Source organism: Schistocerca piceifrons, chromosome 3, assembly GCF_021461385.2.
Source record: "Schistocerca piceifrons isolate TAMUIC-IGC-003096 chromosome 3, iqSchPice1.1, whole genome shotgun sequence".
Lineage (NCBI taxonomy): Eukaryota > Metazoa > Arthropoda > Insecta > Orthoptera > Acrididae > Schistocerca > Schistocerca piceifrons.
The window spans coordinates 228,458,182-228,485,040 of record NC_060140.1 but is presented as its reverse complement, the minus strand read 5'-3'; the positions used below and the strand labels follow the sequence as shown (position 1 = coordinate 228,485,040).

At 39.2% G+C, this 26,859-nt stretch overlaps 1 protein-coding gene across 2 annotated transcripts in view; it reads right to left on the bottom strand.

Annotated features, from left to right (window-relative positions):
* The window catches only part of LOC124787897 (E3 ubiquitin-protein ligase Ubr3), a 289,094-nt gene that overhangs the window by 231,728 nt on the left and 30,507 nt on the right, over positions 1-26,859 (bottom strand). For both annotated transcript variants that reach the window (XM_047254874.1, XM_047254875.1), the window contains exons 4-5: positions 16,458-16,590; positions 12,021-12,150 (exon numbers count right to left, since the gene is read on the bottom strand). In XM_047254874.1, the coding sequence (XP_047110830.1) occupies positions 12,021-12,150; positions 16,458-16,590 (263 nt within the window). The remainder of the gene's footprint in view (positions 1-12,020; positions 12,151-16,457; positions 16,591-26,859) is intronic.

The following is a 26,859-nucleotide window of genomic DNA, read 5'->3' as shown; positions in this document are numbered from 1 at the left end:
AGAGTATAGATATTTCTGAAATGTGATTTTTCAGAAGAAATCTTCAGATTACGTGGATATATCAAATAACTAATGAAAGATAAACAGCTATCTTTCCTTCATGATCACGATCCTAGGCACATGGATTGGTCTTTACATAAGGTCTTGAATCATCATCTCAACCAAAAGACGAGCGTGTTCAATACCATTGTAACATGCACATTAAGAATACGAGAGCTGCAACACATCAGACACAAGATAAAACTCTTGGAATGCTCTCTGAGGCGCAACAGATATACCACACAGAATTTGAAAAAGCACCAACATTTGATGAAATGATATCTATAAAGAAGAAATTTTGGATATGGCCTTTCCGCCATATATCCCCAGGGTGTCAGAACAGAATCCGTCTTATACAACAAAAGATGTGGCATAAAGAGACTGTACAGACTTATGAAAAATCTGTGAATGCCCCATGTTGGCCAAAGACAACTGCAGTCCTCATTCACAGTACCAGGATTTTGATTTCTGTCTTGCAGAGTGTGACAATCATACGTAGCAAGTGAGAAGGCAGTCTGACAATGTCAACAGCGGTCTTTGAACAATGCTACCTTGGGTAAATATAACCTCCTCCAGTGAACTCGACTTCAGTTCACCACAACCAATTGAGATCTATTCTTTGACAATGCCAGTCACTTGTGCAGGAGAAACATCAAGTTACCAATCAAACAGCTGCCAGCTGAAGAACCCAAAACTGATTACTCCAGATAATACATGGCCAACAATTCTCAATAATCATTTTGATTCTCTGGTTAAGCCACATCTTAACTACCACTTGTGGCACTGTTTGCAGGAACAGGTGTGCCATGCTAAAACTTCAGAAAAGACTGAAGCATGGATATACACAATTACACCCAATGAACAGAGTTGTATGAGACAAGGAAAGGGTGGTTCTTCTTAATCACCACCACCATCACCATCACCAACCTAATAGCACAGCTGTGAAATCTATACCTTCACTGTCATAAATATTTGGCTCTTTCTATGTTGCGATTTCCAAGGTTGCGATTACAGTGGAACCTGAGAACAGACTGATGACCTCAGCAGTTTGGTCTCATAAGACCTTACCTTACCTGAGAACACAGCTGGTTTTCTTTACGAATACATAGCAGTTTTTGCTTCTGTGTTGTTGTGGAAATATTAAAATGTCTCTTGTTTCCAAACAAATTAACTGCCTGCCACTCTCTCATTGGGTGCGTAGAACCAGAAGCTAACACACTGGTTTCATTCCCTTCAGACGTCACTCTTAGCATCAACAACATTGCTGCTTGAAACACATAAGTACACCACTAGATTCTGACTAGGCTTTTATCCTCTCCTGCAGAAATGTACGGGGGCTGTCCAGAAAGCAAAGCGTAGTATTTTTTTTTTTTCTCTTCGACAATTCTTCATTGAATATAATGAGAATTACACACATGAAAGAATTCTGTTTTATCTACACACTCTACTTTTGATGTAATCTCCATCCCATTCTATGGCCTTTCTCCAGCGCGAAACAAGGTCCTGTATGCCCTGTCAGTACTAATCCTTGTCCTGATGGCAGAGCCAGTGCTTCACTGTGTGAATCACCTCCTCATTGTCCTCAAAATATCTTACATGAATGACATCCTTTTTCCAAACAAGTGGATGGTCTCCCCAACCGCTGCAAATCATGGAGCTCTGCCAAACCGCCTTCTGATGACCTCACCCTCCGTGCCCAGCGACTAACTGTACTTATGTCAACAACAGATGCTTTATACACTTTGTGCAAGTGTTTGTGAATATTCTGCACAGTTTCTTTCTCTGCAGAGAGAAATTCAATGACAGCATATTGCTTGTAATGTACATCACCTACAGATGCCATTTTGAATCTACCCAATATCTACACCAACTGTCAGAAGTGACAAACTTTGCATGCTCACTCAGGAGACTTCAAATAATACATACATAATGTTTCGCATTCACAGCATTGTTTTCGGCTGAGAAAAAAAGTGTGGTGCATTACTTTCTGGCAACCCTCATATAATATGCCCAATTTTAAAGTCAGTTCAATTCCAATTACAAATGGATTCAGGAAAACTTAGTTCAAACGTGGTAGATGTTCATAAAAAGCCAAAGCACGCAGTATAGATTCCTATGGTTGCCAGCACAATTAAATTTGCTGCTCACTCACCAGTCCCCTCCCCACACTCATCCTAGTTTTCAACCAAGCTGGTATCACTATCCCCCCTCCCCTCCAACACTTCTATAGTGCTGTGCTTGAGCAGCTGTGAAACGCTGAGTGCAATATCTTCTACAGTGCATGTCAGACGTAACAACAGCAACAAATACATAAATAAACTATCGCAATCCGGATTAAGTCCAATTCTTGAACTTTCACTTGTCCTGTGATCTAGTGACAACTGATGGAACTATCTCCATGATGGGCCTTATTGCTGTAATTTATTCTCACGATAACAATTACTGTCAGTTTAATATGATTATTTCATTTGTTGGACTTTTAATTCTAAATTAATTTTCATCATCATCATCTTGTTCTAAAGCTATTTTAAACAGCTGGTGTTGTTTTTGCCTGTTATTCTAATATGTGAACAGTGTCCGAATTTCTCCTTTACAACCCTTTTTGTAAATCCTTACAGTCTCTCACAACCAAATAAAATACTGACTTGGGTTCAGAATCAAGAAAGGTTTTTTTTTTTTTTAAAGGACAACATTTTTTGCCTTTTAATGTTACCTTTACTTAAAAAGCTTCATAAATGTTCATATACACTATTCATACTGCAAGAAAACTTTCATTAGAAACCTGTTCAAATACAAAAAGAGTTTGTAAGACGATAGAATGTAATGTTATTTCCTACTCTATTCCAGACAATTAGGAGTCAAAAGCCACGTGATTGTTACAGCAAGGTAAATACTGTATTGAATGTTCCGGCATGTCAGGAAATCTCAAGCCTGTTTGAATGTGAGTATTGTTTGCCCAGCCCTACCCTTCTGAATTCTTCAAAATAAATCTGCATGTGACCTCAATAGCCAATGCTTCATCTGTAAACGTAAGATGACCCCTGTATTCATCTTCTAAACAACAAAATAGTGTTGACCTCAGCAGCAGTAGTTTAATCTGCGAATATAAGATGACCCTGTATTTATTGAATGACGTTTGGGAAAAAGACCTCGTCCTATAATCGGGTAAACATGATACGGCACTCTGTTGCATTCTGTGGAATCAATACAGAAGATAGTGAAATGATGTAAGGAGGTCTTTTTTCACTTTCTGAGTAGTTAATGCGCATTGAGAAATAAGAAGAAAAGCAGAACTTGCAATGTGCTATTTTAACTTGTGCCCTGCTTTGGCATTACAAACCATCGTCAGGAACTGAACTGGTAAGTCAGCCCCCCCCCCCCCCCCCCCTCCCTCAATTAGCTCCAACACAGTGTCCACAGCTAACCATCTGCTTTCCATGAAGTGGGGCCAGGGCTGTTCCTCAGCTAACCAACGAAGCTTGACATGGTACCATGGTACTTTAACTTTTTATGTTTGAGCATGCCTTATTCTGGCATGTATTAGATTATTTTATACTTCTGAAGGAGGCTAGATTACTCTCGCTGAAACCTGGGAAAGACCAGTAACTTTTCACAACTAAGGTGGATCTCTGACGTATTAATATATATAAGCCATCAGAAAACATGCATGTGTAGCATAATGCTATCACTGAAGATCATTAACACATGGTAAAGTCCATCGGCAGTCATCATCAACAGACAGTGGACATCACATGGCTGATAATTATGATTATATGTATTACAAATTTACTTTGTCAGTGCCAGTCAAAAGCATAGATCATTATGGATGTTTGGTAACTGAAACGCAATGGGGTGTCAATTGTATTCTTCGCATTTACTTCATGGCTTAGAGGGTTCCCTCCAGATGACATACTGTGCTGCCAAACACACAGGCTGCTGATTTCAACTGCTGTAACATATATTTATATAAAGAAAGTTTACGCTATGCTACATAAAAGATGTAAATGTAATCTTCTATTTTCTCCAATGTGCTAAAATTACTTGGACATGCCCACAACACAAACAATGAAAGAAGGATGGTTATGGTTTAACATCCTGCTGGCTACAAGGGCATTACACAGAGCACAATCATTGATAAGGAAAGGATGGGCAAGAAACTGGCTGTGCTTAGTCCGTGTGGGAACTTTCCTTAATTTAGGGAAACCAGGGAAAACCTTAATCTAAATGGCTGGATGGTGAATCACGACCCACTCATTCCAAATGTGAGTCTAGGTCTTCAGCTATTGCACCATCTCACCTGGTACCAACAAAAGGTATTCGGATACTTTGTCACTTCATTTTGAAGTTTTCCTAGGAAACATGTGTAGGTATTATGTGCACTATAAGTACTGGTAAATTTTCAATGAGTGTTCCGACATACATACTTTATCTTTTTGGGTAGTTTGCACACACATTCTTGTACTATCTGGCATGAACAGGAAAGGGAGACATTTCATATTTTGAGGAGGAAAAATCCATGTCCATTGAAGCTTCAAACTTTATGTTACAGAGTAGTTAACCCATGGAAAATCCAGGATGGAATAACGACAATATTATGAAAATTGCAGCTCACCATACAGAGCAGATGTTGCACCACAGACAGGCACAACAAAAATACTGCACTACATGTAGTAATAAGAATAAGTACACATACAATATTTGTTCTCCAGTCATGGTGAGTAAATTCAGATTGAGACTAAGTTATTAGCATTAGAGCTACAAAAACTCAGTGTAGTGCAATGAAGACAGCATGGGCAATTCACCACTAGGTAGCAGCCAGAAGGCAAGGGACTCAGTGCAGGTATTCACGTAAGGCAATAAGAAAGTAGTGCACAATAGGACATACAGTAAATCTACAGCAGCCGGGATGAAGAAGAAAGCTTTTTCCCCTTATTTTCATTTTCTTTTCAGTGCACATACACTACCGCTCATTAATTTCGATACACCCAATAAATGACATCTAGTTCTCTGTAGATAAGGTCTAATACCATGGGTACAGTGGAGGAAGCAAAGGAATAGTACAACAGTTGTATAATGTAATGATTTTTGTTTGTGGTCACTGAGATACAATAGTATCCAACAATGTTGTGTACATAAACGTTATGTACCTATCTGATATGTTTATTTACCTATTTGCCGATGGACGCCGCATTTGGTGCACCTGTGTTGTTCCCTGTAGTTACGTGACGTCCACAGCAAACAGTAAGCATTGCTGCGATACACAACACGTGGTTCCTGCACGTCAGTTCCTTCATGACACTGAAGTGTGCACATCGCTAGTATGGCTCCCCGAGTGGAGATATCCACAGAAACCCGTGCTGCAATTGTAGCATTTAGCCAAGCAGGTTTATCTACACCCTTCACCGCCAGAAGACAACACGTAGCAATAAGGACTTACCACGACCAGGATGACCTCGTAAAACAACTAAAAATGATGATAAATATATCAGAATTACCAGTACGAGAAATAGATTCAAAAGACAGTCCCAAATTCGTGCAGAATTGGTAGAAATGAATACGACAACAATATCTATTACAACAGGAAGGAGGAGGCTGACTGTACCCGGCTTGAAAGGATGTGTCACAGCAAGAAAACCTCTTCTAAGGCCCATAAATAAACAGAAGAGACTTGAGTGGGCTAGAAAACATAATTGGATATAGGAAGGGTGGACAAAAGTGTTATTCACCGATGAATTGAAGTTAGAGATTTTTGGAGCCAGAAGGAGAATATTTGTTTGCCATTTGTAGGGGAAAGGGTAGCTCATCAGTGTGTTCTACCTAGAGTTAAAAACGGTGAAAGTTCTATTACGGTTTGGGGATGTTTTGCTGGAGATAGAGCTGGCGACACTGTGAAAATAGAAGGATGTATGGATCAGAAGTAATACCATCGCATACGTCAGTATTATGCAATGCAAAGTGGATTGCACTTAGTACGAAAAGGCTTCACCGTACAACAGGATAATGACCCAAAACATTGGTCGGCATACTGAACGAACTACACTGCACCAAAGGAAAAACAGATAGTACTGAATGATATGCTATGGCCATCCCAAAGCTCCGATTGTAATCCCACTGAAATGGGTTGGGATGAAGTGGACAGAAATATCACGGAAGTTAATATGCACAGCAAAGAACATCTCTGGAATATTGTTCAGGATGTGTGGAATCATATAGACTCACGATACCTAAAAAAACTAACTGACCGCATGCCTCGAGTTTGTGAGGCAGTCATTAAATCCAAAGGAGGATACTTCGATGAAAGTAAAATATAATGATTATGATTGTGATTGTATTATATACGTGGAAGCTAATATAATTTTATTTTGTGAGAAATAATGTTTGATTTGTGTTGTAAATCTGAAATACCGGCGTGTGCTGAAATTAATAGGTGGTAGTGTATTACTTAAACTAGTTACAACCTCATTACAGGGGACAAATGACAAATAGTCCACACCACATTGAGTTCAAAAGGTAGAGACAGTTCCTCGCAAATAATTTAGATCTTATAAGCAAATGGAATCCATCATATTCAATGAAAGATTTGAAAATGAAGAGAGATAACCAAAAATGAATACTCCATCATACACCAATGTCAGTTGTGTAATGTTAAGTGCAAGAACATGAAAACTGCCACGGAAACATGTTACTCCCGCTGCACTGTCGTACCACGCAGAAAAATCAAATCATATGATGACAAAATTACAACTGAGTTGATAAGTTTTGACCCAGTTTACTGCAATTTTTCAGCTCAGTGCTAAAGCACAAACACCTGACACAAATTGGTAGTTGGCATGAACACAATGAGTATTACTAACTATGTTTGTTTTCAGTACCATGGGATATGCAAGTAACTAACAAGGCTGTGGAGTGTCTCGTGTTCAATACATAGTTGGGAGAAGAAGCACTCAAATGCCGTATCACCACAACCTGATATTAGTCTCATGTAACCCATCAAGGACAGTAGCTAGGCATGAAGTACCTGAATAATGAAAATTGAAACCAATGGATGTATTGTAATTCAGACACCATTTATTCAAAACATGCTACAAGTTTTGAAGTGAAAAAGCATCATCTCGGTTGTCATCTGAGCACTGGTAGGCTTGTTACTGGAAGTTACAAAATTCAACTGATTTTGGCTCCGCTGCACATGACATTTTTGGTTGTACATGCTGGTATAACTTGCTTAATAAGTTGTACTATCTCCATTTGAAAACTCTTGGGCTTTGTCATTGTGGTTTGTACGTTGATGGCAGATTAAACTTGGGGCCTGAAGATGATGCTTGTTTATGGTGAAAATGGTAGCATGTTTTGAATAAATGATGTCTGAATTACAATACAGCTGTTGGTTTCAATTTACATCATTCAGGAACTTTATATAAGTTTTCTGTGGTATCACCTCCATCCACAAGACATTTCTTCTTTAGATCAAGGTGATACGCAAATGTAGTAAAAAAAAAGGAATTCACTCAAATTACTTACTGCAATTATTAACTACACTACTTACAAAGGGAGAAATCATAGAAAGTTTAAGTAAATTAAAAGAGTCTGCAGTACCAGATTGTGCCAAAGGGACAAAAGTTCAGACAATCTGTAGGAGTTGTATCTTGAATCATAAATCATAACAAATGAGAACAATCAATACAAAACTGTAGACCTGCTAATGTGAGTATCCTTCCATTTCAGAAACTGAAACACAGGGATTGAATTGAAAGTCATGACTGACCTTTAGTTCCCTAGCCATGTTTGACTACAGTTGAACTTACTTTATACTATCTGCATTGGCCACTTCGAAAGACAGACTTTATAAAAAACAAAAAAATCAGAACAAAAACACTTTCAGCCATCTATACCTACAATTTCTGTGACCAGTTTCGGCATTTCACTAACCATTCTTCACGCCCCCCGACCAATGTGTAGGAAGAATGTGTTAACAAAATAGGCGCCAGCATTCAGTAACTTATCAGTAGACTTCGTTTTTTACAACATGATTCCTTCATTCATCAGGCGCAGACTTCATCCATTGTACAATAGTGTCAGCTGTGTAACGTTAAGTGAAAGAACTTGAAAGCTTCCATGGAAAGGTGGTGATCCTGCACTATCACTATCATGCAGAGAAACCAAATCATATGAAATGAAATTATAACCAAGTTACTAATTTTTTTTACAAGAGTCAGTCTGTAACTGATGAATAAAGGGCTTGCGTTGCTAAAAAAGAAGTCTACAGATACCATTTACTGAATTGCTGGCCTCTATTTCAATGATGCAAGAGAGTGGGGATTATTTTCCTACACAGTGAGGAGGCCTGAAGGTGGTGTAGTGAAACCCCAAAACTGGTTGCAAAAATAAAATAAAATTAGAAATATGGATGGCTGAAGGTGTTTTTGATTTGACATTTTATATTGAACAGCTTAAGTCCCCCGACCATCCCGTATAAAGATAGACTTACAAAGACTTATACAAAACACGTTGCATAATGGGCTTTGGTGTCACATCATTTTCATACCAAATAATGACTGAATTTAATTTAAATCAGGGAGTTCCTGCAGCCAATACAAGAGTCATCACCAATGACAGAATCGATATAGTAATCATCATAGGCTGTAAGTTGTGTAAGGAGATGAGATAAAATATTTTTAAGATGGCAATACTAGAACTGACCAGTATTTTCTGTTAACAGGAATAGTGTATTCTTTCTCTAAAACAGAGCTGTTCAAGGGTTGAGATATTTTTTTTTTTTTTTTTTTTTTTTTTTTTTTTTTTTTTTTTTTTCATTGGATACCACACTGTTGAAGGAGCACGTATGGCGAGAAATCCTATAGCACTTGGAATTCAATTGTTTTATATATTGTCTGTCTCGCACGACGACGGTATCTTCTGTAAGGCATCTTGGCAGCGTTCAATGCAGTTGCCTGTGCAGCAGCAGCAGCAGCAGCAGCAGCAGCAGCAGCAGCAGCGCGAGTGAGCCGCTGCGCGGCGCTCGCTCGCTTTTATAGACGCGCGATAGCGCGTGACCTTGATTCGGACTTAGAATCTTTCACAGTGCCAGCCGCGCGTTATCCCGGACGGGAGCACTAGACTCACTAGGTGCTCCCGTCCGCTGTGCGCTAAGTCCGCGGCTGGCGCGCTGCCAAGATGACGTACCGCCGCCTTATCGGCGGGGTCAAAGGTCAAAAGAAGATACCGTCGTCGTGCGAGACAGACAATATATAAAACAATTGAAGACGTGGAAATGACAACATCTGCTGCTGACAAGAAGAAGAATACCATAAAATCTGTCGCTGCACACTCACTACTAGATGGACCCGCTGTCTTCTGTGGTTGTAAATTGAATTTTAGTATTGATCTTAATGATACATTTTCGCATGGTAATGGCTGGCTAACGGTCGCTATCGTACGAGGCGGTACAGGAGTACCAAATGTATCAGGATTGGAAAGCAAAACTCCTTTACTACTTTAAGCGTCTCCTTTCGTAATCTCATTCCCGCAGCATCACCAGTTTTAATTTGATTACATTCCATTAGACTCTTTTTGCTTTTGTTGATGTTCATTTTATATCCTCCCTTCAAGACACTGTCCATTCCATTCAACTGCTCTTCCAGGTCTGTTGCTGTCTCTGACAGAATTACAATGTCATCGGCAAACCTCGAAGTTTTTATTTCTTCTCCATGGATTTTAATCCCTACTCCGAATTTTTCTTTTGTTTCCTTTACTGCTTGCTCAATATACAGATTGAATAACATCGGGGAGAGGCTACAACCCTGTCTCACTCCTTTCCCAACCACTGCTTCCCCTTCATTTCCCTCGACTCTTATAACTGCCACCTGGTTTCTGTACAAATTGTAAATAGCCTTTCGCTCCCTGTATTTTACCCCTGCCACCTTCAGAATTTGAAAGAGATTATTCCAGTCAACATTGTCAAAAGCTTTCTCCAAGTCTACAAATGCTAGAAACGTAGGTTTGCCTTTTCTTAATCTAGCTTCTAAGATAAGTCGTAGGGTCAGTATTGCCTCACATGTTCCCATATTTCTACGGAATCCAAACTGATCTTCCCCAAGGTCGGCTTCTACCAGTTTTTCCATTCGTCTGTACAGAATTCACATTAGCATTTTGCACCCGTGACTTATTAAACTGATAGTTCGGTAATTTTCACATCTGTCAGCACCTGCTTTCTTTGGGATTGGAATTATTATATTCTTTTTGAAGTCTGAGGGTATTTCACCTGTCTCATATATTTTGCTCACCAAATGGTAGAGTTTTGTCAGGAATGGCTCTCCCAAGGCTGTCAGTAGTTCTAATGGAATGTTGTCTACTCCCTGGGCTTGTTTCGACTTAGGTCTTTCAGTGCTCTATCAAATTCTTCACGCAGTATCATATCTCCCATTTCATCTTCATCTACATCCTCTTCCATTTCCATAATATTGTCCTCAAGAACATCGCCCTTGTATAGTCCCTCTATATACTCCTTCCACCTTTCTGCCTTCCCTTCTTTGCTTAGAACTGGGTTTCCATCTGAGCCCTTGATATTCATACAAGTGGTTCTCTTCTCTCCAAAGGTCTCTTTAATTTTCCTGTAGGCAGTATCTACCTTACCCCTAGTGAGATAAGCCTCTACATCCTTACATTTGTCCTCTAGCCATGCCTGCTTAGCCATTTTGCACTTCCCGTCTATCTCATTTTTGAGACGTTTGTATTCCTTATTGCCTGCTTCATTTACTGCATTTTTATATTTTCTCCTTTCATCTATTAAATTCAGTATTTCTTCTGTCACCCAAGGATTTCTACTAGCCCTCGTCTTTTTACCTACTTGATCCTCTGCTGCCTTCACCACTTCATCCCTCAAAGCTATCCATTCTTCTTCTACTGTATTTCTTTCCCCCATTCTTGTCAATTGTTCCTTTATGCTCTTCCTGAAACACTCTACAACCTCTGGTTCTTTCAGTTTATCCAGGTCCCATCTCCTCAAATTCCCACCTTTTTGCAGTTTCTTCAGTTTTAATCTACAGTTCATAACCAATAGATTGTGGTCAGAGACCACATCTGCCCCTGGAAATGTCTTACAATTTAAAACTTGGTTCCTAAATCTCTGTCTTACCATTATATAATCTATCTAACACCTTCCAGTATCTCCAGGCTTCTTCCATGTATACAACCTCCTTTTATGCTTCTTGAACCAAGTGTTAGCTATGATTAAGTTGTGCTCTGTGCAAAATTCTACCAGGCGGCTTCCTCTCTCATTTCTTACCCCCAATCCATATTCACCTACTACGTTTCCTTCTCTTCCTTTTCCTTCTACCGAATTCCAGTCACCCATGACTATTAAATGTTCGTCTCCCTTCACTACCTGAATAATATCTTTTATCTCATCATACATTTCTTCAATTTCTTCATCATCTGCAGAGCTAGTTGGCATATAGACTTGTACTACTGTTGTAGGCGTGGGCCTCGTGTCTCTCTTGGACACAATAATGCGTTCACTATGTTGTTTGTAGTAGCTTACCCGAACTCCTATTTTTTTATTCATTATTAAACCCACTCCTGCATTACCCCTATTTGATTTTGTATTTATAACCCTGTATTCACCTGGCCAAAAGTCTTGTTCCTCCTGCCACCGAACTTCGCAAATTCCCACTATATCTAACTTTAACCTATCCATTTCTCTTTTTAAATTTTCTAATCTACTTGCCCGATTAAGGGATCTGACGTTCCACGCTCCGATCCGTAGGATGCCAGTTTTCTTTCTCCTGATAACGACGTCCTCCTGAGTAGTCCCCGCCCGGAAGTAAGGAAGTACGGAAGAATATAGTGAACAACATTTCACAGACAACAGAATATTAAAACACAAAACAGCACCTGCAAAGTCTTATAACATAGTTCAATTACTTATGGTCATATTAAAGACTAATAATAGGTAACAAACAAAAATCAAAACAGTGTTTCCATACCTTTGTACTCTTCGGGTGGTTCTGGATTAGGAAGAGACTTCAAAGCTTCATGATAAACACGCTGGCTCTCTAACATATAGCTATAGTATTCAGAATCCTCTGAAAAGCATTCAGTAAGGTGCTTATATATCTGGAAAAAAATATAAAAAGGACTTAAAATGACTGTTTTAAAATCTGATTCAAACTGACGCAAAATGACAGTACTGAATGTCCTGCCAGCCATACACATTGTATGTGATCTCCCCCCCCCCCCCCCCACACACACACACACACACACACACACACACACACACACACACACTCACTCACTCACTCTGTAACAACATAACCAAATTTCTTCGTATTACAGTGACTGTCATGGAAGTAAAAGTCTCAATGTCATTTCATCTAATTACAACATCCTAAATTTGTCAGTTTCAAGTATTTAAAATAACTCCTAGAAATATACAAAATTAACTGTTTTTCCATATTTTTATGGTCAAATAAGAGAGGTATGTCACAAACAATGCCTCTCTCCAGAGAGATACCTCACTTGTCACAAGGCGCCCCTTGCACAAAGTCTGCTACAGTGTGTTAACTTTAAGTTACCCAGTTACCAGATGGGATTGTGGATAGTTGGAGGAAGCTAGTCTGGTATTTACAGACACATCCACAGAGTGAGGAGCCGTGCAGGGGTAACAACTGCTTACCACAGTGCACGCACCTTACAATGTACTTTGTGCTTCTGCAAACCTAGAAGTCACACATGGAAGTAAAGATTATTTAAATGTTGTTTGCAATTGAAACAAAAATAACCTTACTTGCTGACACATTTAAAATTGGCTGCAATCAAAACAAAATGACTATTGGCCATAGTCTTTTGACTTCTACAGATTCATGTCTAGGGAGTCTAGTGGTCAACTTACAGTTAACACACTGCAAGAGTTTCTTCAACATATCTCTTTGCTGGAAAGTACACCATGGCTATGGAAACATTGCAGCTTGTTGCCTGTGACCTACAAATAAATATATTCTCAATGATACATATCATATCTTCTCAACAGCAATACCATAGTGTGTAGGGCTACAGCACACTTTATTACACAATTTGATCATTTTAGTTGCTTTATTTAACATTTCATTTTTCCCTGTTTTTATTCTCACATGCTCTATTACACTGCTAAAAAAGACAATCTCATCTTGTAAGGCATGCTGGATGCTTTGGACTAATTTTTCCTTGCAGTACAGAAGCTGAACAGCCTGCCCAATACTCCAGGAATCTAAAGTCAAGTAATTTTCGCAGCCTACCACATCTCATCTACACAATCATCTTCAGAACTGCATAAAGTTCGCACTAAATGCAATCCAGAACTGCATAAAGTTCCGCACTAAATGCAACCATTTCCTGATTTGTGGCTTCTTGGAATTCACTCTCTTAGAAAAGTCCACACTACCTGGTTTTAAGAGCCCTATAAGATTGTAAGTTTAGAGGGAAATTTTAGAAAACACTTCCTCTGTTTTTCATTAATACGCTTCAATGGCTGACACTAGAGTAACAAGACACGTAGTGACCTTGTATTAAGTATGAACTGAGACAAAGTGTTCTATAATTACTCCTGGAGAAATTTGTGATGTTTTCTAGAAGTAATTACCCTGTTCACTGTTATTGTTATGAAGTAAATAAATAAATAAATGTACATTCACAGAAATGTCAGGGTAATAATTACGGTTCTGTACATAAAAGAGCACAAGAGGCTATCTAACCAGTCTTCACCATGTCACGGACAGAGAAAGGGCAAGGAAATGTAAAAAGGACTTTACACACTATGCTAATATCTTTGACAACACTGACCCTATGATACACCCAACAAACTTTCCACTATGACCACAAGGGTACTGGGGTACTGTATAAAATAGCATGTGTTTAAACAATGGAAAATCTGGGATGGAATGTAACAATATTATGGAAAGGAAAGTTGCTACTCACCATATAGCGGAAATGCTCAGTCAACTCAGCATCTCTGCTACATGGTGAATAGCAACTTTCCTTTTCATAATATTGTTATAGCATGTGTTTATGTAGATTGGTTAAACATCAGAATGGCCACTCAAGAAAAGGCTAAATCCTGTCCATGTCATTCACATGCGACAATGATAATCCCTGGTAAGCACTCCAATAGCTTTTACATGGCAAAATGCCAAAACTGACTGTAACAGTTAGTAATAATTTTTTACCCAGTGTGGAATAATAGACCTCTTTATTTCAAGAAGAAGAAGGAAAGGGAATAAAAGAATTCAGCTGTGGGATCCATCAGGAGCAACATTAAATCACAAGCAACTCTGGATGAGATAAATATCAGTGCAATAACTGAAACAGAAAAATTAGATTTTAACGCCATACCAATAATGAACTTAACAGAATCATAACAGGTCACACTGGAGACAGATAGTGAAAAAATACCAGCTATAGTGTTTGTTAAGGAATTGTCACAACATTTGTGCGAAGTAAGAAAGACTATTTGGGATATCTGTTATCAGGAAAGGAAGGGGACAAGATGAGGTTATCTTAAATACACACAAGACACAGGCAGCAATAGGGAGTTCATGCAACATGTTGGGTTGGAAAGGGGACAGTAGTAGTATTGTGACTGGCCAAAAGTTCTTAATTCCGTCACTTGCCTCTACAGATGTAAATCTATGGCATTACACAATATCTCAGGCTCCAACGAAATCAGTCTTTCCTGAGGAAGGCCATTGTAATACAATCGAAACATAGGTTTTGCAGCTTATAATTAAAGTATTTTATACAACGACATGGTACAAACCTAGAAGAATTTTAATCATCTTGACATTGACTGCAGAAGCCTATGTAGTTATGCTATTTATCATGAACTGCACAATAGCTGTAATGTGATGTGTATGATCCTGCTTAGAAGTGGGTTGTTAAAAATGCACCTTTTTCAACTGAATCTTTGTGAAACACATACTGCAATGTTTAACAACTGTTCTACTTGTGTACGCCTGACAATGTACTGAATTCTTTCTTTCTTTTACTGGTGCTTTGTCCCACAGTTTCACATGATTAGGATGGATATGGCAAGGTTAATGTTTAAGGGTGACCAGATGCCCTTCCAGCTGCCACCCATACCCCCCGGGACGGAATGAGCGTACCCCAGCTGTCTGCGTCTAGTGTAATCCATGGAACAGTGTGAGCATTTTCAGATGTCTGCGAGTTGTGTAACTGAGGCGGAACATGGGGACCAGCCCGGTGTTCACCAAGCGAGATGTGGAAAACTGCCTAAAAACCACATCCAGGCTGGCCAGCACACCAGCCAAAGTCAGTAATCTACCAGGCAGATTTGATCTGGGGCCAGTGCGCCTATCCGAGTCCAGAAAGCAGAGCATTAACACTCTCTGCTAACCTTGTGGGTTGACAATGTACTGAATAACACAGGAAGTAAATAGCAAAGTTCATTAAATGTATTCTATCTCGGAAACCATTCAGAATAAGGCATGTGTCCATAGGAAGTTTTGTTTCAAATCATCGTTCCTATCATAGTAAGATGACTCCTTACTGAAATTTCCCTCTTCCCTGGCAATTATGTGTATTATGTTGTTATGTTAAGTGTCCTGCTACTCACTGGCACTCTTTTCTAAGCTGACGAATGAAGTGAGCTATTTCAAGCACTTTCTGTTGAGCAGGTATTGTTACTGTCATATGGTACATCTATACAGATGGAAGAATTTTTATGTACAAAATGGGATGCAATGATCTTTCATTAGAAACAGGGGACATAAAGGACAATGCAGACAGAGCTCCACTTACCTGGACAAGACTTACAACAGTTGGGGCAAGGCAGATGTCACAGAGGATACTCACCAACAACTGTTTTGCCTTTACAGTCGTCCATTCCATCAGTCTGAGGGACTTTTTTTTTACAGGTTTATACACCCTCAAACTTTCAATGCTTAAGCCTAGATCCATACTCTCCGTGATGCACAACATTTAATGATTGTGAAGCAAAGCATCTACAGAGTCTGTGATTACAGAGGATTGGCAGCACTCGCCATCTACAGCTCAAGAAACCCCGGTTCACTGAGCTTTATGAGGTGCTACCCATTTAGTATGACCCAAGATGTGAATGTGGCTTATCAAATGCCACAGACATGAGAAGCATTTTCCACACACACGCAATGTTACAGGATATAGGAATGCCCAAAGAGAGTTCTAAACCAAGACATCTGATAGTTTTATTGCAACAGAATAGATGAAAAATAGCCTACCTGTTTACACATTAAGAAAGATGTAATTAAAAATGTGTGGTTTACCAAAAAAGGGTGAGAAAATTTAAAATTTGTGTGATGCAAAAATCATAAATTCTTTCTTATGTAATTAATTGTATAAAAACAGTATATTAAAAGAACAGAAACAAAAGAATCACAGAAAAATTATTTTACCTGTGGGTTTGTGAGAGCACCTGTCATGACTCTTCTCATTGCAGCACCCATTGCACTGAAGTCATGGAGCATTGTAAGATATAAGTCAGCATCTTGAATGGCAACTAGGTACGCATCTTGTATCCCCGATTTGCTGAAGTTAACAAGAAAAATAAGTTAATAATTTTTCTTTTTAACAAGTTTATCTGAGTGTTATAAAATGGATGACAATGAGAACTGGAATAATAAATGCTAAAATTAATAAAAACCTAGCCCCAAAATGTATGCATCAGCAACACAATCACTTGAAATTACGTAATCATTAAGGAGATGGGGGTACTCTCACATGATTGTGCGTAATGCATTGGCCATTGCTGTACTGTGTTATATATGCCATGGTGGTATCTGAAAGCTCCTTGTAAGAAGCTAATTGCACTGCCCATTATCAGAAACATACTGTCTAATCAAAGGAATACTCATTCTATCTCTCTGATTTATATTACGTTTCTAGGGTACATTCAGCCGAAACACAGAGCTGCAGAAAAAATATAATTACAAATGAAACACTTACCACCAAAACAAAATACTGGAACTTGGATAAAGTTATGGGTTGTAAAGAACACTTATTTCCATCAAAACATCAGAATCCTAACTAATAAAAAAAAAGGACGAATTTTAATACTAATACTGGATACTGGAAGGGCAGTGGTAATGTCTACAGACATGTTGTTCTTATCTGTACATAATGTAAAAATTACTGAAATCCAAAAGATACTGTTGCAATATCATCCTCACAGACCATTGCAAACAGATATGCAGGCACCTACATAACTCTGTAGCTGTGCACTGCAAAAATTTTTGTGTAATGTTCTACAACATAGTGTTCTACATCAGTAGCGGACTGGGTTGCTATATGCTGTAGCACAATACTGTGTTTCTGTCGCTGGATACATGAAGGGAGCCAAACTGGAGCAAGTACATATCCTACCAGCTCAGCTGTTAACGTCATTACGTCAGGGCTGTGCATTCAATCTGTATAGTCTCTGCATCAGTCATCGGTTAAATGTGTGGCCAAGACGCTACATTCTCATCAACTAGGCGAAGTCGCTGGAGTCACTGGTCTACAAGCCGTCAGCTAGCCCTGATGGTTCCAGGCTCTGATCTGGAACCACCGAGGTAAGGCTACTCATCGGGTGCCATCACCTAACACTCCACCTAGTCTCTTGAAAGTCCAGGGTTTGACTGAGCACCAGCGCAACTCTGCTAGCCACTACACAAGCAGTACACCAGTACAGTCTTAAGCTCACTGTAGTGTGAAGCTGGCATCTGACACGTCAGCAAGGCCACCGTCATCGCCGGCCACTGTCATTCTGCCATAGCAGCCTACTCCCTCAGCGTATACTCTCGCTGTCCACCACCCTGGCTAGTTCCTAGGCCACTGTCGTCTACCAACTGTACAGAAGCACCAATTAATAAAGAACGTTGCTGTTGAGTGAGCATTACTGCCTCTGCACACGAAGCGGTTCTGGAACTCCCAACCCACACCTCCCTGCACATATCACTTTGCAGAGCAGAAGTGGCCAACCTACAACACTGGTGTCAGCATGCCGATCACAGTGCAACACAACCGCCATATTTCATGTCAAATCACAGTGATCACTGACCTCATATAACAGATGTTTGTGAAAAATTGGTGTAAGAAACCACGTAATAAAAACAAAATAAATAATTTTTCCACAATTTTTTGATCAACACTTATGAGAGCATTTTGAAATGTGGGTCATTTTCACAAATTGGTGTGCAGAGACTGGATGGTTCATAAGTCTGTAACCACTATAACTTTTTTATTTATCAACCTAATTTATTCAATTTGGTGTTAATGGAAACATACAAGGAACAATTATGATATGTTGTTGTTGTGGTCTTCAGTCCTGAGACTGGTTTGATGCAGCTCTCCATGCTACTCTATCCTGCGCAAGCTACTTCATCTCCCAGTACCTACTGCAACCTACATCCTTCTGAATCTGCTTAGTGTATTCATCTCTTGGTCTCCCTCTACGATTTTTACCCTCCACGCTGCCCTCCAATGCTAAATTTGTGATCCCTTGATGCCTCAAAACATGTCCTACCAACCGATCCCTTCTTCTAGTCAAGTTGTGCCACAAACTTCTCTTCTCCCCAATCCTATTCAGTACCTCCTCATTAGTTACGTGATCTACCCACCTTATCTTCAGCATTCTTCTGCAGCACCACATTTCGAAAGCTTCTATTCTCTTCTTGTCCAAACTAGTTATCGTCCATGTTTCACTTCCATACATGGCTACACTCCATACAAATATTTTCAGAAACGACTTCCTGACACTTAAATCTATACTCGATGTTAACAAATTTCTCTTCTTCAGAAACGATTTCCTTGCCATTGCCAGTCTACATTTTATATCCTCTCTACTTCGACCATCATCAGTTATTTTACTCCCTAAATAGCAAAAATCCTTTACTACTTTAAGTGTCTCATTTCCTAATCTAATTCCCTCAGCATCACCCGATTTAATTTGACTACATTCCATTATCCTTGTTTTGCTTTTGTTGATGTTCATCTTATATCCTCCTTTCAAGACACTGTCCATTCCATTCAACTGCTCTTCCAAGTCCTTTGCTGTCTCTGACAGAATTACAATGTCATCGGTGAACCTCAAAGTTTTTACTTCTTCTCCATGAATTTTAATACCTACTCCAAATTTTTCGTTTGTTTCCTTTACTGCTTGCTCAATATACAGATTGAACAACATCGGGGAGAGGATACAACCCTGTCTTACTCCCTTCCCAAGCACTGCTTCCCTTTCATGTCCCTCGACTCTTATAACTGCCACCTGGTTTCTGTACAAATTGTAAATAGCCTTTCGCTCCCTGTATTTTACCCCTGCCACCTTCAGAATTTGAAAGAGATTATTCCAGTCAACATTGTCAAAAGCTTTCTCCAAGTCTACAAATGCTAGAAACGTAGGTTTGCCTTTTCTTAATCTTTCTTCTAAGATAAGTCGTAAGGTTAGTATTGCCTCACGTGTTCCAACATTTCTACGGAATCCAAACTGATCTTCCCCGAGGTCCCCTTCTACCAGTTTTTCCATTTGTCTGTAAAGAATTTGCATTAGTATTTTGCAGCTGTGACTTATTAAACTGATAGTTCGGTAATTTTCACATCTGTCAACACCTGCTTTCTTTGGGATTGGAATTATTATATTCTTCTTGAAGTCTGAGGGTATTTCGCCTGTCTCATACATCTTGCTCACCAGAAGGTAAGAGTTTTGTCATGACTGGCTCTCCCAAGGCCATCAGTAGTTCTAATGGAATGTTGTCTATTCCCGGGGCCTTGTTTCGACTCAGGTCTTTCAGTACTCTGTCAAATTCTTCACGCAGTATCTTATCTCCCATTTCGTCTTCATCTACATCCTCTTCCATTTCCGTAATATTGTCCTCAAGTACATAGCCCTTGTATAAACCCTCTATATACTCCTTCCACCTTTCTGCCTTCCCTTCTTTGCTTAGAACTGGGTTGCCTTCTGAGCTCTTGATATTCATTCAAGTGGTTCTCTTCTCTCCAAAGGTCTCTTTAATTTTCCTGTAGGCAGTATCTATCTTACCCCTAGTGAGACAAGCCTCTACATCCTTACATTTGTCCTCTAGCCATCCCTGCTTAGCCATTTTGCACTTCCTGTCGATCTCATTTTTGAGACATTTGTATTCCTTTTTGCCTGCTTCATTTACTGCATTTTTATATTTTCTCCTTTCATCAATTAAATTCAATATTTCTTCTGTTACCCAAGGATTTCTATTAGCCCTCGTCTTTTTACCTACTTGATCGTCTGCTGCCTTCACTACTTCATCCCTCAGAGCTACCCATTCTTCTTCTACTGTATTTCTTTCCCCCATTCCTGTCAATTGTTCCCTTATGCTCTCCCTCAAACTCTCTACAACCTCTGGTTCTTTCAGTTTATCCAGATCCCATCTCCTTAAATTCCCAGCTTTTTGCAGTTTCTTCAGTTTCAATCTGCAGTTCATAACCAATAGATTATGATATAAAATTATTAAAATGCTGGAATTAAGCATACAAATATCTACAAATCAACAATGACAGTTGTTTCTACGGCCTTTCTTGTTACTATGCCTGAGAATATAATTTGAATTCCTGCTAATAAAAGAGTGACTATCTGTCCCTTCAGAAAATGGTAAAATGTGTTATACTTTTGCATAAACTGGAAGATCTGTACTTCTTTCCGATAAAATATTTGTGAACTTTATCCAAAAAATGTGTTACATTTATCACCAAAATGTAAAATTGATTATGCATACTGCGCATGTAAAAGAACCATACACTTAACTATTGTGGAAATGTATTTAGATTCTAGAAAATGAGGAGTGTATGCTGCATTGCTCTTCTCATTGTCCTGAAGAATGTGAAATGTGAATTATTTCACTCAAGTTGTAATCCTTACAAGATTCTAAAAAAGTCATTTTTAAGGACTGGATCCTAATTGATCCACCTACACTGGACACATTAATGAAGAAAGTCAACAAATTAGTTCAGTATTTACTCCAAAAACTTTAAAACTTGGCACAACATTACTACATATGGAAATCTCAGGGTTGCTACTGAAAAACTAGCAACGAAAGACTCCCTGATACTTCATGCACCACTACAGTGGATTTTGCAGAAAACTATCCTTGTTTGCTTTGGGATGGTAGAACATTCACGTTACCCTTTACCCTTTTGTTGCGTACAATAAAACAGAGGACTGCATTAAATGAATGTTGTGTTTTATAAAAGATTGTTTGCAACATGATACAAAAATATTCTATGTTTTCCATAAAATTGATCTTACCCTGGAACACATACAACACATTCAACATGTCATTTACTTCAATGATGGCAGTTCTGCACAATATAGAAACTTAATAATTTTGTAAATTTGTGCCATTACAAGCAAGACCACGGATAACTACAGAATGGAATTTCCACTAATCATGGTGGAAAAGCATGTGATGGAGTTGATGGTATATTAAACATTTACAGTGACTATGTGAATTTAGTTCGAAAAGAGCTATTGACGTTTGGCACAACCCTTGTTCCAGCAAGACAAACATTTTATATTATGACAGAGTAGATAACAAAATTCACAATTACGTTACAAAAACAGAATGAAACTGGTTTTATCATTCCAGGGACAAGAGTCAATCATTTTTTTCAAACCACTAAATGAAAACAGGATGCTAATAAAGTGTGACCTATCAGAAAATAAATTTATACAAGTTCATTTTGGACTTGGCAACAGAGGCTCCATCACTATTAAAGAAGAAATGTACATCACAGCTATGTACCATATTTTAGATACAATGAGAAGCACTTTTTTCCTTGAAAACTTGCCTCCAACATTCAGGTGTGTGTTATACTCGAAATTAATATAAAAATGTCCAGTGTTTGATTTAAAATTCCCACCAGTCTTAAAAATGTCCCTATATTCGATGCCGTGGGAAATCTATCTCCATCTGACAACAATGGATGCAACCGGCAATAGTGGTGAACCAAAGCAACATGAGTTGTGGATATTCACAAACTTGCTAGCAGTGTCACCCACCTGCCAGGCCATCACAAACATAGAACACTGTCTAGCCTATGATGCTTCACTGCAGTCTACAATGTCAGTGAACTTGAATAGAAAGTGATTTGTGTTATCGGTAATGGTACAATATTTTTGCTAGTAGCTAGTTTCCTAATGGAAAAAAAGAAAAGGTGTTCATATAATGTGGGCTATAAATTGAAAGTAATAGCATATGCAGAAGAACATGGAAACAGTGCAGCTGAACGGTGTTATGGCCCTCTGCCAACAGTGGGCTAATGGGAGCGAGTGAGTGAGTGAGTGATTTTTTTTGGGGGGGGGGGGGGAAGAGGGAGGGGGAGGGGGAGAGAGAGAGAGAGAGAGAGAGAGAGAGAGAGAGAGAGAGAGAGAGAGAGAGATGACATACTGAAATGGATTCAAGGACTTAGTTGCAAACCAAAGCCAAAATACATCAGAAAATATCACGATAGTGTGAAGAGAAAATATTATCTTTTCTTTGTTTTATTATTCAACACAAAAAGAAAACCAGTGTGAAACTAAGCCAATAACAAATATGGATGAAGCTCATCTGACATTTCATGTGCCGAGTAACAGAACTGTTGCCAAGAAAAGTGCTAACGTGTAACTATAAAAACAAGTGGACATGCAAAAATGCACTACGCTGTTGTCCTTTCTTGTTGTGCTCCAAGCACTAAACTTAATCCAATAATCATTACCAAGCACAAAACAATGCCAAAATCTTCTGAAATGTCGCCAGATGTCGATTACGTACATGAAAACGGTTGGATGGATGATGCTGGTATGAAATTATGGATTAACAGAGTGTGGTAGAGAAGGAAAGGTGGTTTCTTACTTCACAATTGCAACCTGTTGATGTCTTGATAAATAAACCATTTAAAGCGTATATGAGACAGGAATGTAACAAATGAATGATGATGGATGAACGTGACATGAATTCACAGCAAAGCGAGCTTTAAAATACCTACAATCAAACAAGGATGTCTGTGGATAAACAGTCATGATCTAGAGTGCAAGAAGACATTATTGTTACATTTTTCAAGAAGTAACACTCTCAATGGCAATGAAGACCACCTTACCTCAGGATGTATACATGGTCAAGAAAAAAAAATTCACGGATTTCCCAGTTAAAAACACACTCCCCCCCCCCCCCCCCCCCCCAACAGGACAATACATTTCTTCCAAGGTGAAAAATAAACTTTTTCACAATAAGTGGCAGTATACTTTCCCTCAGAGCTGTAAAAATATCAATTCTTTGAATGGTAAAGGTTTTATACACCAGTAAGGAACTTCAGAGAACAAAAAAAACTCTGAAAAAAATTTGGAAAGATCTTTGATGTGCAGCAACATTTACGCGGAATATTTTCATATTACAATATGCTGCATACTTTTGTATTCGTATTATGAAAATATAGATTCGAATTCCACTAAAAATTGCACGTTAGTTTCTGAAGCACTGAAAGCTAGACTGACAAGTGCTTTCACAATCCAATCATAGCTTATGTCATGTAATCTCACCAGCCAATGGCAGCAGATATTCAGAGCATAGGAAACTTGATGTAGCCAGCCAATAGCAACATCACTGTTAAGTAGTGTGAACACACAAATAGGAAAAGTTAATGGTTTAATTTAATGCACATAGTGTAGCTACAAGAAAAACTAAGATTTCACATATAATATTGTCTTTGAGAGTTTTGGTCTTTACGATACATCACACAAACGTGCCAGTAAAATTTTAAATAACGACATTAATGTTTGGTCTTCTGTGCCATAAAGTCGTCTAAGCGGCTAGTCATCAATGTGTTAAGTTTTAAGAGTCAAACGCTCTGTGATTTAAGAAATTCATTGCACATTTGTACACATAACATAATTCATCTTGTGTAAAGGGAAATTTACTTTGAAACTAATGCTTTTCAAAGCACCATTCACAGTATTTTCCCCATGACCTGTTAGAAAAAACTTACTTTCAGCAGTTGCCAGAGTGCGCCAGTAAAAAGGTGTCACTGTGAGTGGGCAGCTACGATGATGTACGAAGCCCATATGCTCGTACATATACACATAGTATTAAGAGATCTTACATTACATCATAAAGGGAACAGGACATCGGAGGATACTCTTACGAGCACCGGAATTTCGTAAACCATACTGAAATGCATAATTTGACTTAAAGTGCACATTTGTACATCCAGATTCACAATGAAGTAGGCCCCAACCTGATATTAAGCTTTTCGGTGCAATTTTCATGAAGCAAATTTTCTTGGTGTACCAGTACTGTATTATCTCAAGTTTGGTTCTTTATTATGGCATAATGCCACAAGTGCCAGAAGGTGAAAATGTGCACCTGCCTCTGGGGAAAAGATTAGTAAAAGCCACATTTATTTAGTAAACCGATAAAAATAACTTCTTCACTGTTCTACAAGGCAGTTAATGCTTGATGCCAAAAATGTGCAAATAAAATAAGAGACCAAGCAGATCTTCCCCAGTTCATTTATGGCCGCTTCATGACTGTTGGAACCCTTATCAAAATATTTTAATGACTTTCAGCCATTATGCCCATACTCATGCCCTAGTTTATCCTATTTCGGGGATAGCAGGAGATGATGTGTTACCATTCATAGACAACTTGTTAGCAGCCACTAAGCTGAGATGCTGATCAAAGGAACATGTTTTACATATGGTTCAATAGCATTTGGTGTGATTTGCTAAAACATACTTAATGTATAATGATGAGTTATGGAACACACCAACATTTGAAATTCTGGGGGTGGGTATGGTGCAGCGACATGGAAGGAAAAATAGCAGTAGGTATTCTAGAGAGAAACTGAACAATGTGTCCCAGAAACTGGGGTAGTCATTTGAAAACTTTGTGGACAGAATTAAAAAGCTCAATGTCAACACAAGAGTTTACACAAAGTGATAACTACACAGTCCTTCCCACAAGAGGCAGAAAAACAGTGTTACACGCATTTTTGCAGAGGTTACTACCTGATGTATCAAGGAAAGTACAGGCAGAGTTCCTTAAGAACTTAGCCAAAGCCGTAGCAACTGCAATGGCATTGGAAGAGATTGACACTGCGACCCGAGTTCGGTATACAAAATGAATTTTCACCACAAGTATTAAATGTTACAAGTGAGGATGAACAGATCACATACGGCAAGGTGCCATGAACCACAATGTATGAAATGTGGGCAAATAGGATATCCAAAATGATATTGCAGGTTAAAGCCTAACAGGACCATGATAGATGGACATGAGGTGGGAATAGTAAACCACTGCCAAATGGCAATAGGGGCTCCAGATTTACTGTGTGGTGTTCCCAGTAAATATAAACACAGTCCAAACATATGCTGTGGCAGAATTTTACTTTGACAGCTTAGTGGATGGAAGGTGAGTGCGTTTTTTTTTTTTTTTTTTTGCATGGGTGTGTAAATGTTCCTGCCAAATTTGGACCATGGGGAATAGGAGGTTTGGCCTACCACGATGTAGGTTAAGAAGTGGATGGAAATGACCTGCATTCACTGGGTTCAGTATTGTAGAGCTTCTGTGTTGGGAGAAAAGATTTCTGCATTTGTAGGGAAATTTTGTCTCAGAGGCGATGGTTGCTGCACAATCTTGATGTTAGAGTTATAGCTTAAACATCATGCAGAAGTCAATTAAGATTCGCGCACAGTAGAGCTGGACAGGGCAGCATTCTGTTACGGTACTACTGCTGAGAATACTGAACTGCTGTAACGCAAGTCCTCAGATGTGGGGCACAGTGGCCATTTTTCAAAGACTCTTACATGGAACTTTGCAGGGACTGAAATCTAGGCAATGTAATTTACATGACATAACTGCATTCACAGTTCTTTAGAATCAACTCGCTTTTTCGTTGGTCGGTTGATTTGGGGAAGGGAACCAAACAGCGAGGTCACTGAGGTCATCGGTCCCATCAGATTAGGGAAGGATGGGGAAGGAAGTTGTCTGTACCCTTTCAAAGAACCATCCAAGCATTGGCCTAAATCGATTTAGGGAAATCACGGAAAACCTAAATTAGGATGGCCGAATGCGGGTTTGAGCCACCATCCTCCTGAATGGGAGTCCAGTGTGTTAGCCACTGCGCTACCTCGCTAGGTCAGATGATTTTTACAGACCGATGTACTAACTTCATATCAGAGCTGATAAAGTAACTTACAAGGGAAACTCTGCACCATACTTCCCTCAGATTTAGTGGTAAAATGGCCAGTGGACAGTCCATCAAAAACTGAACACAGATCAAGCATGAAAACAGGAAGAAGGTGTATTGAAGTGTGAAAAAAGAACCAAAATAGAAATGGTGAATGTCCATGCTCAAGATGTAATGTCCATCTGCAACAGTGAGGTGTAAGGAAGGGACCTCCAGACGTACATATATTCTATTTGTTCTACACAAGTACCACACGTTATGACTCTTTGTTAAGTTTTGGAGGTTTTGACCCTTGAATTCCTTTGTTGTAACATAGTTCATGGTCTATGTGGCAGTGTCCGAGAAGGCACATTGGGGGGGGTTACTAGTTATCGGGAGCTCCAACATTAGGCATGTTATGGAGTCCCTTAGGCAGATAGCGTTCAGGGCTGGAAAGAAAGCCAATGTGTACTTGGTATGTCTGGCAGGGTCACTCATTTGAGATGTGGAGGAGGCCTTGCCTGAGGCAACTGAGCAGACAGTGTTCTGCAAACTGTGGCTCATGTTGGTGACAACAATGCCTGTCACTTGGGTTCTAAGGCCATCCTGTAAAGGCTGCTGGCCTCACATGCATTGTGCAAGCAA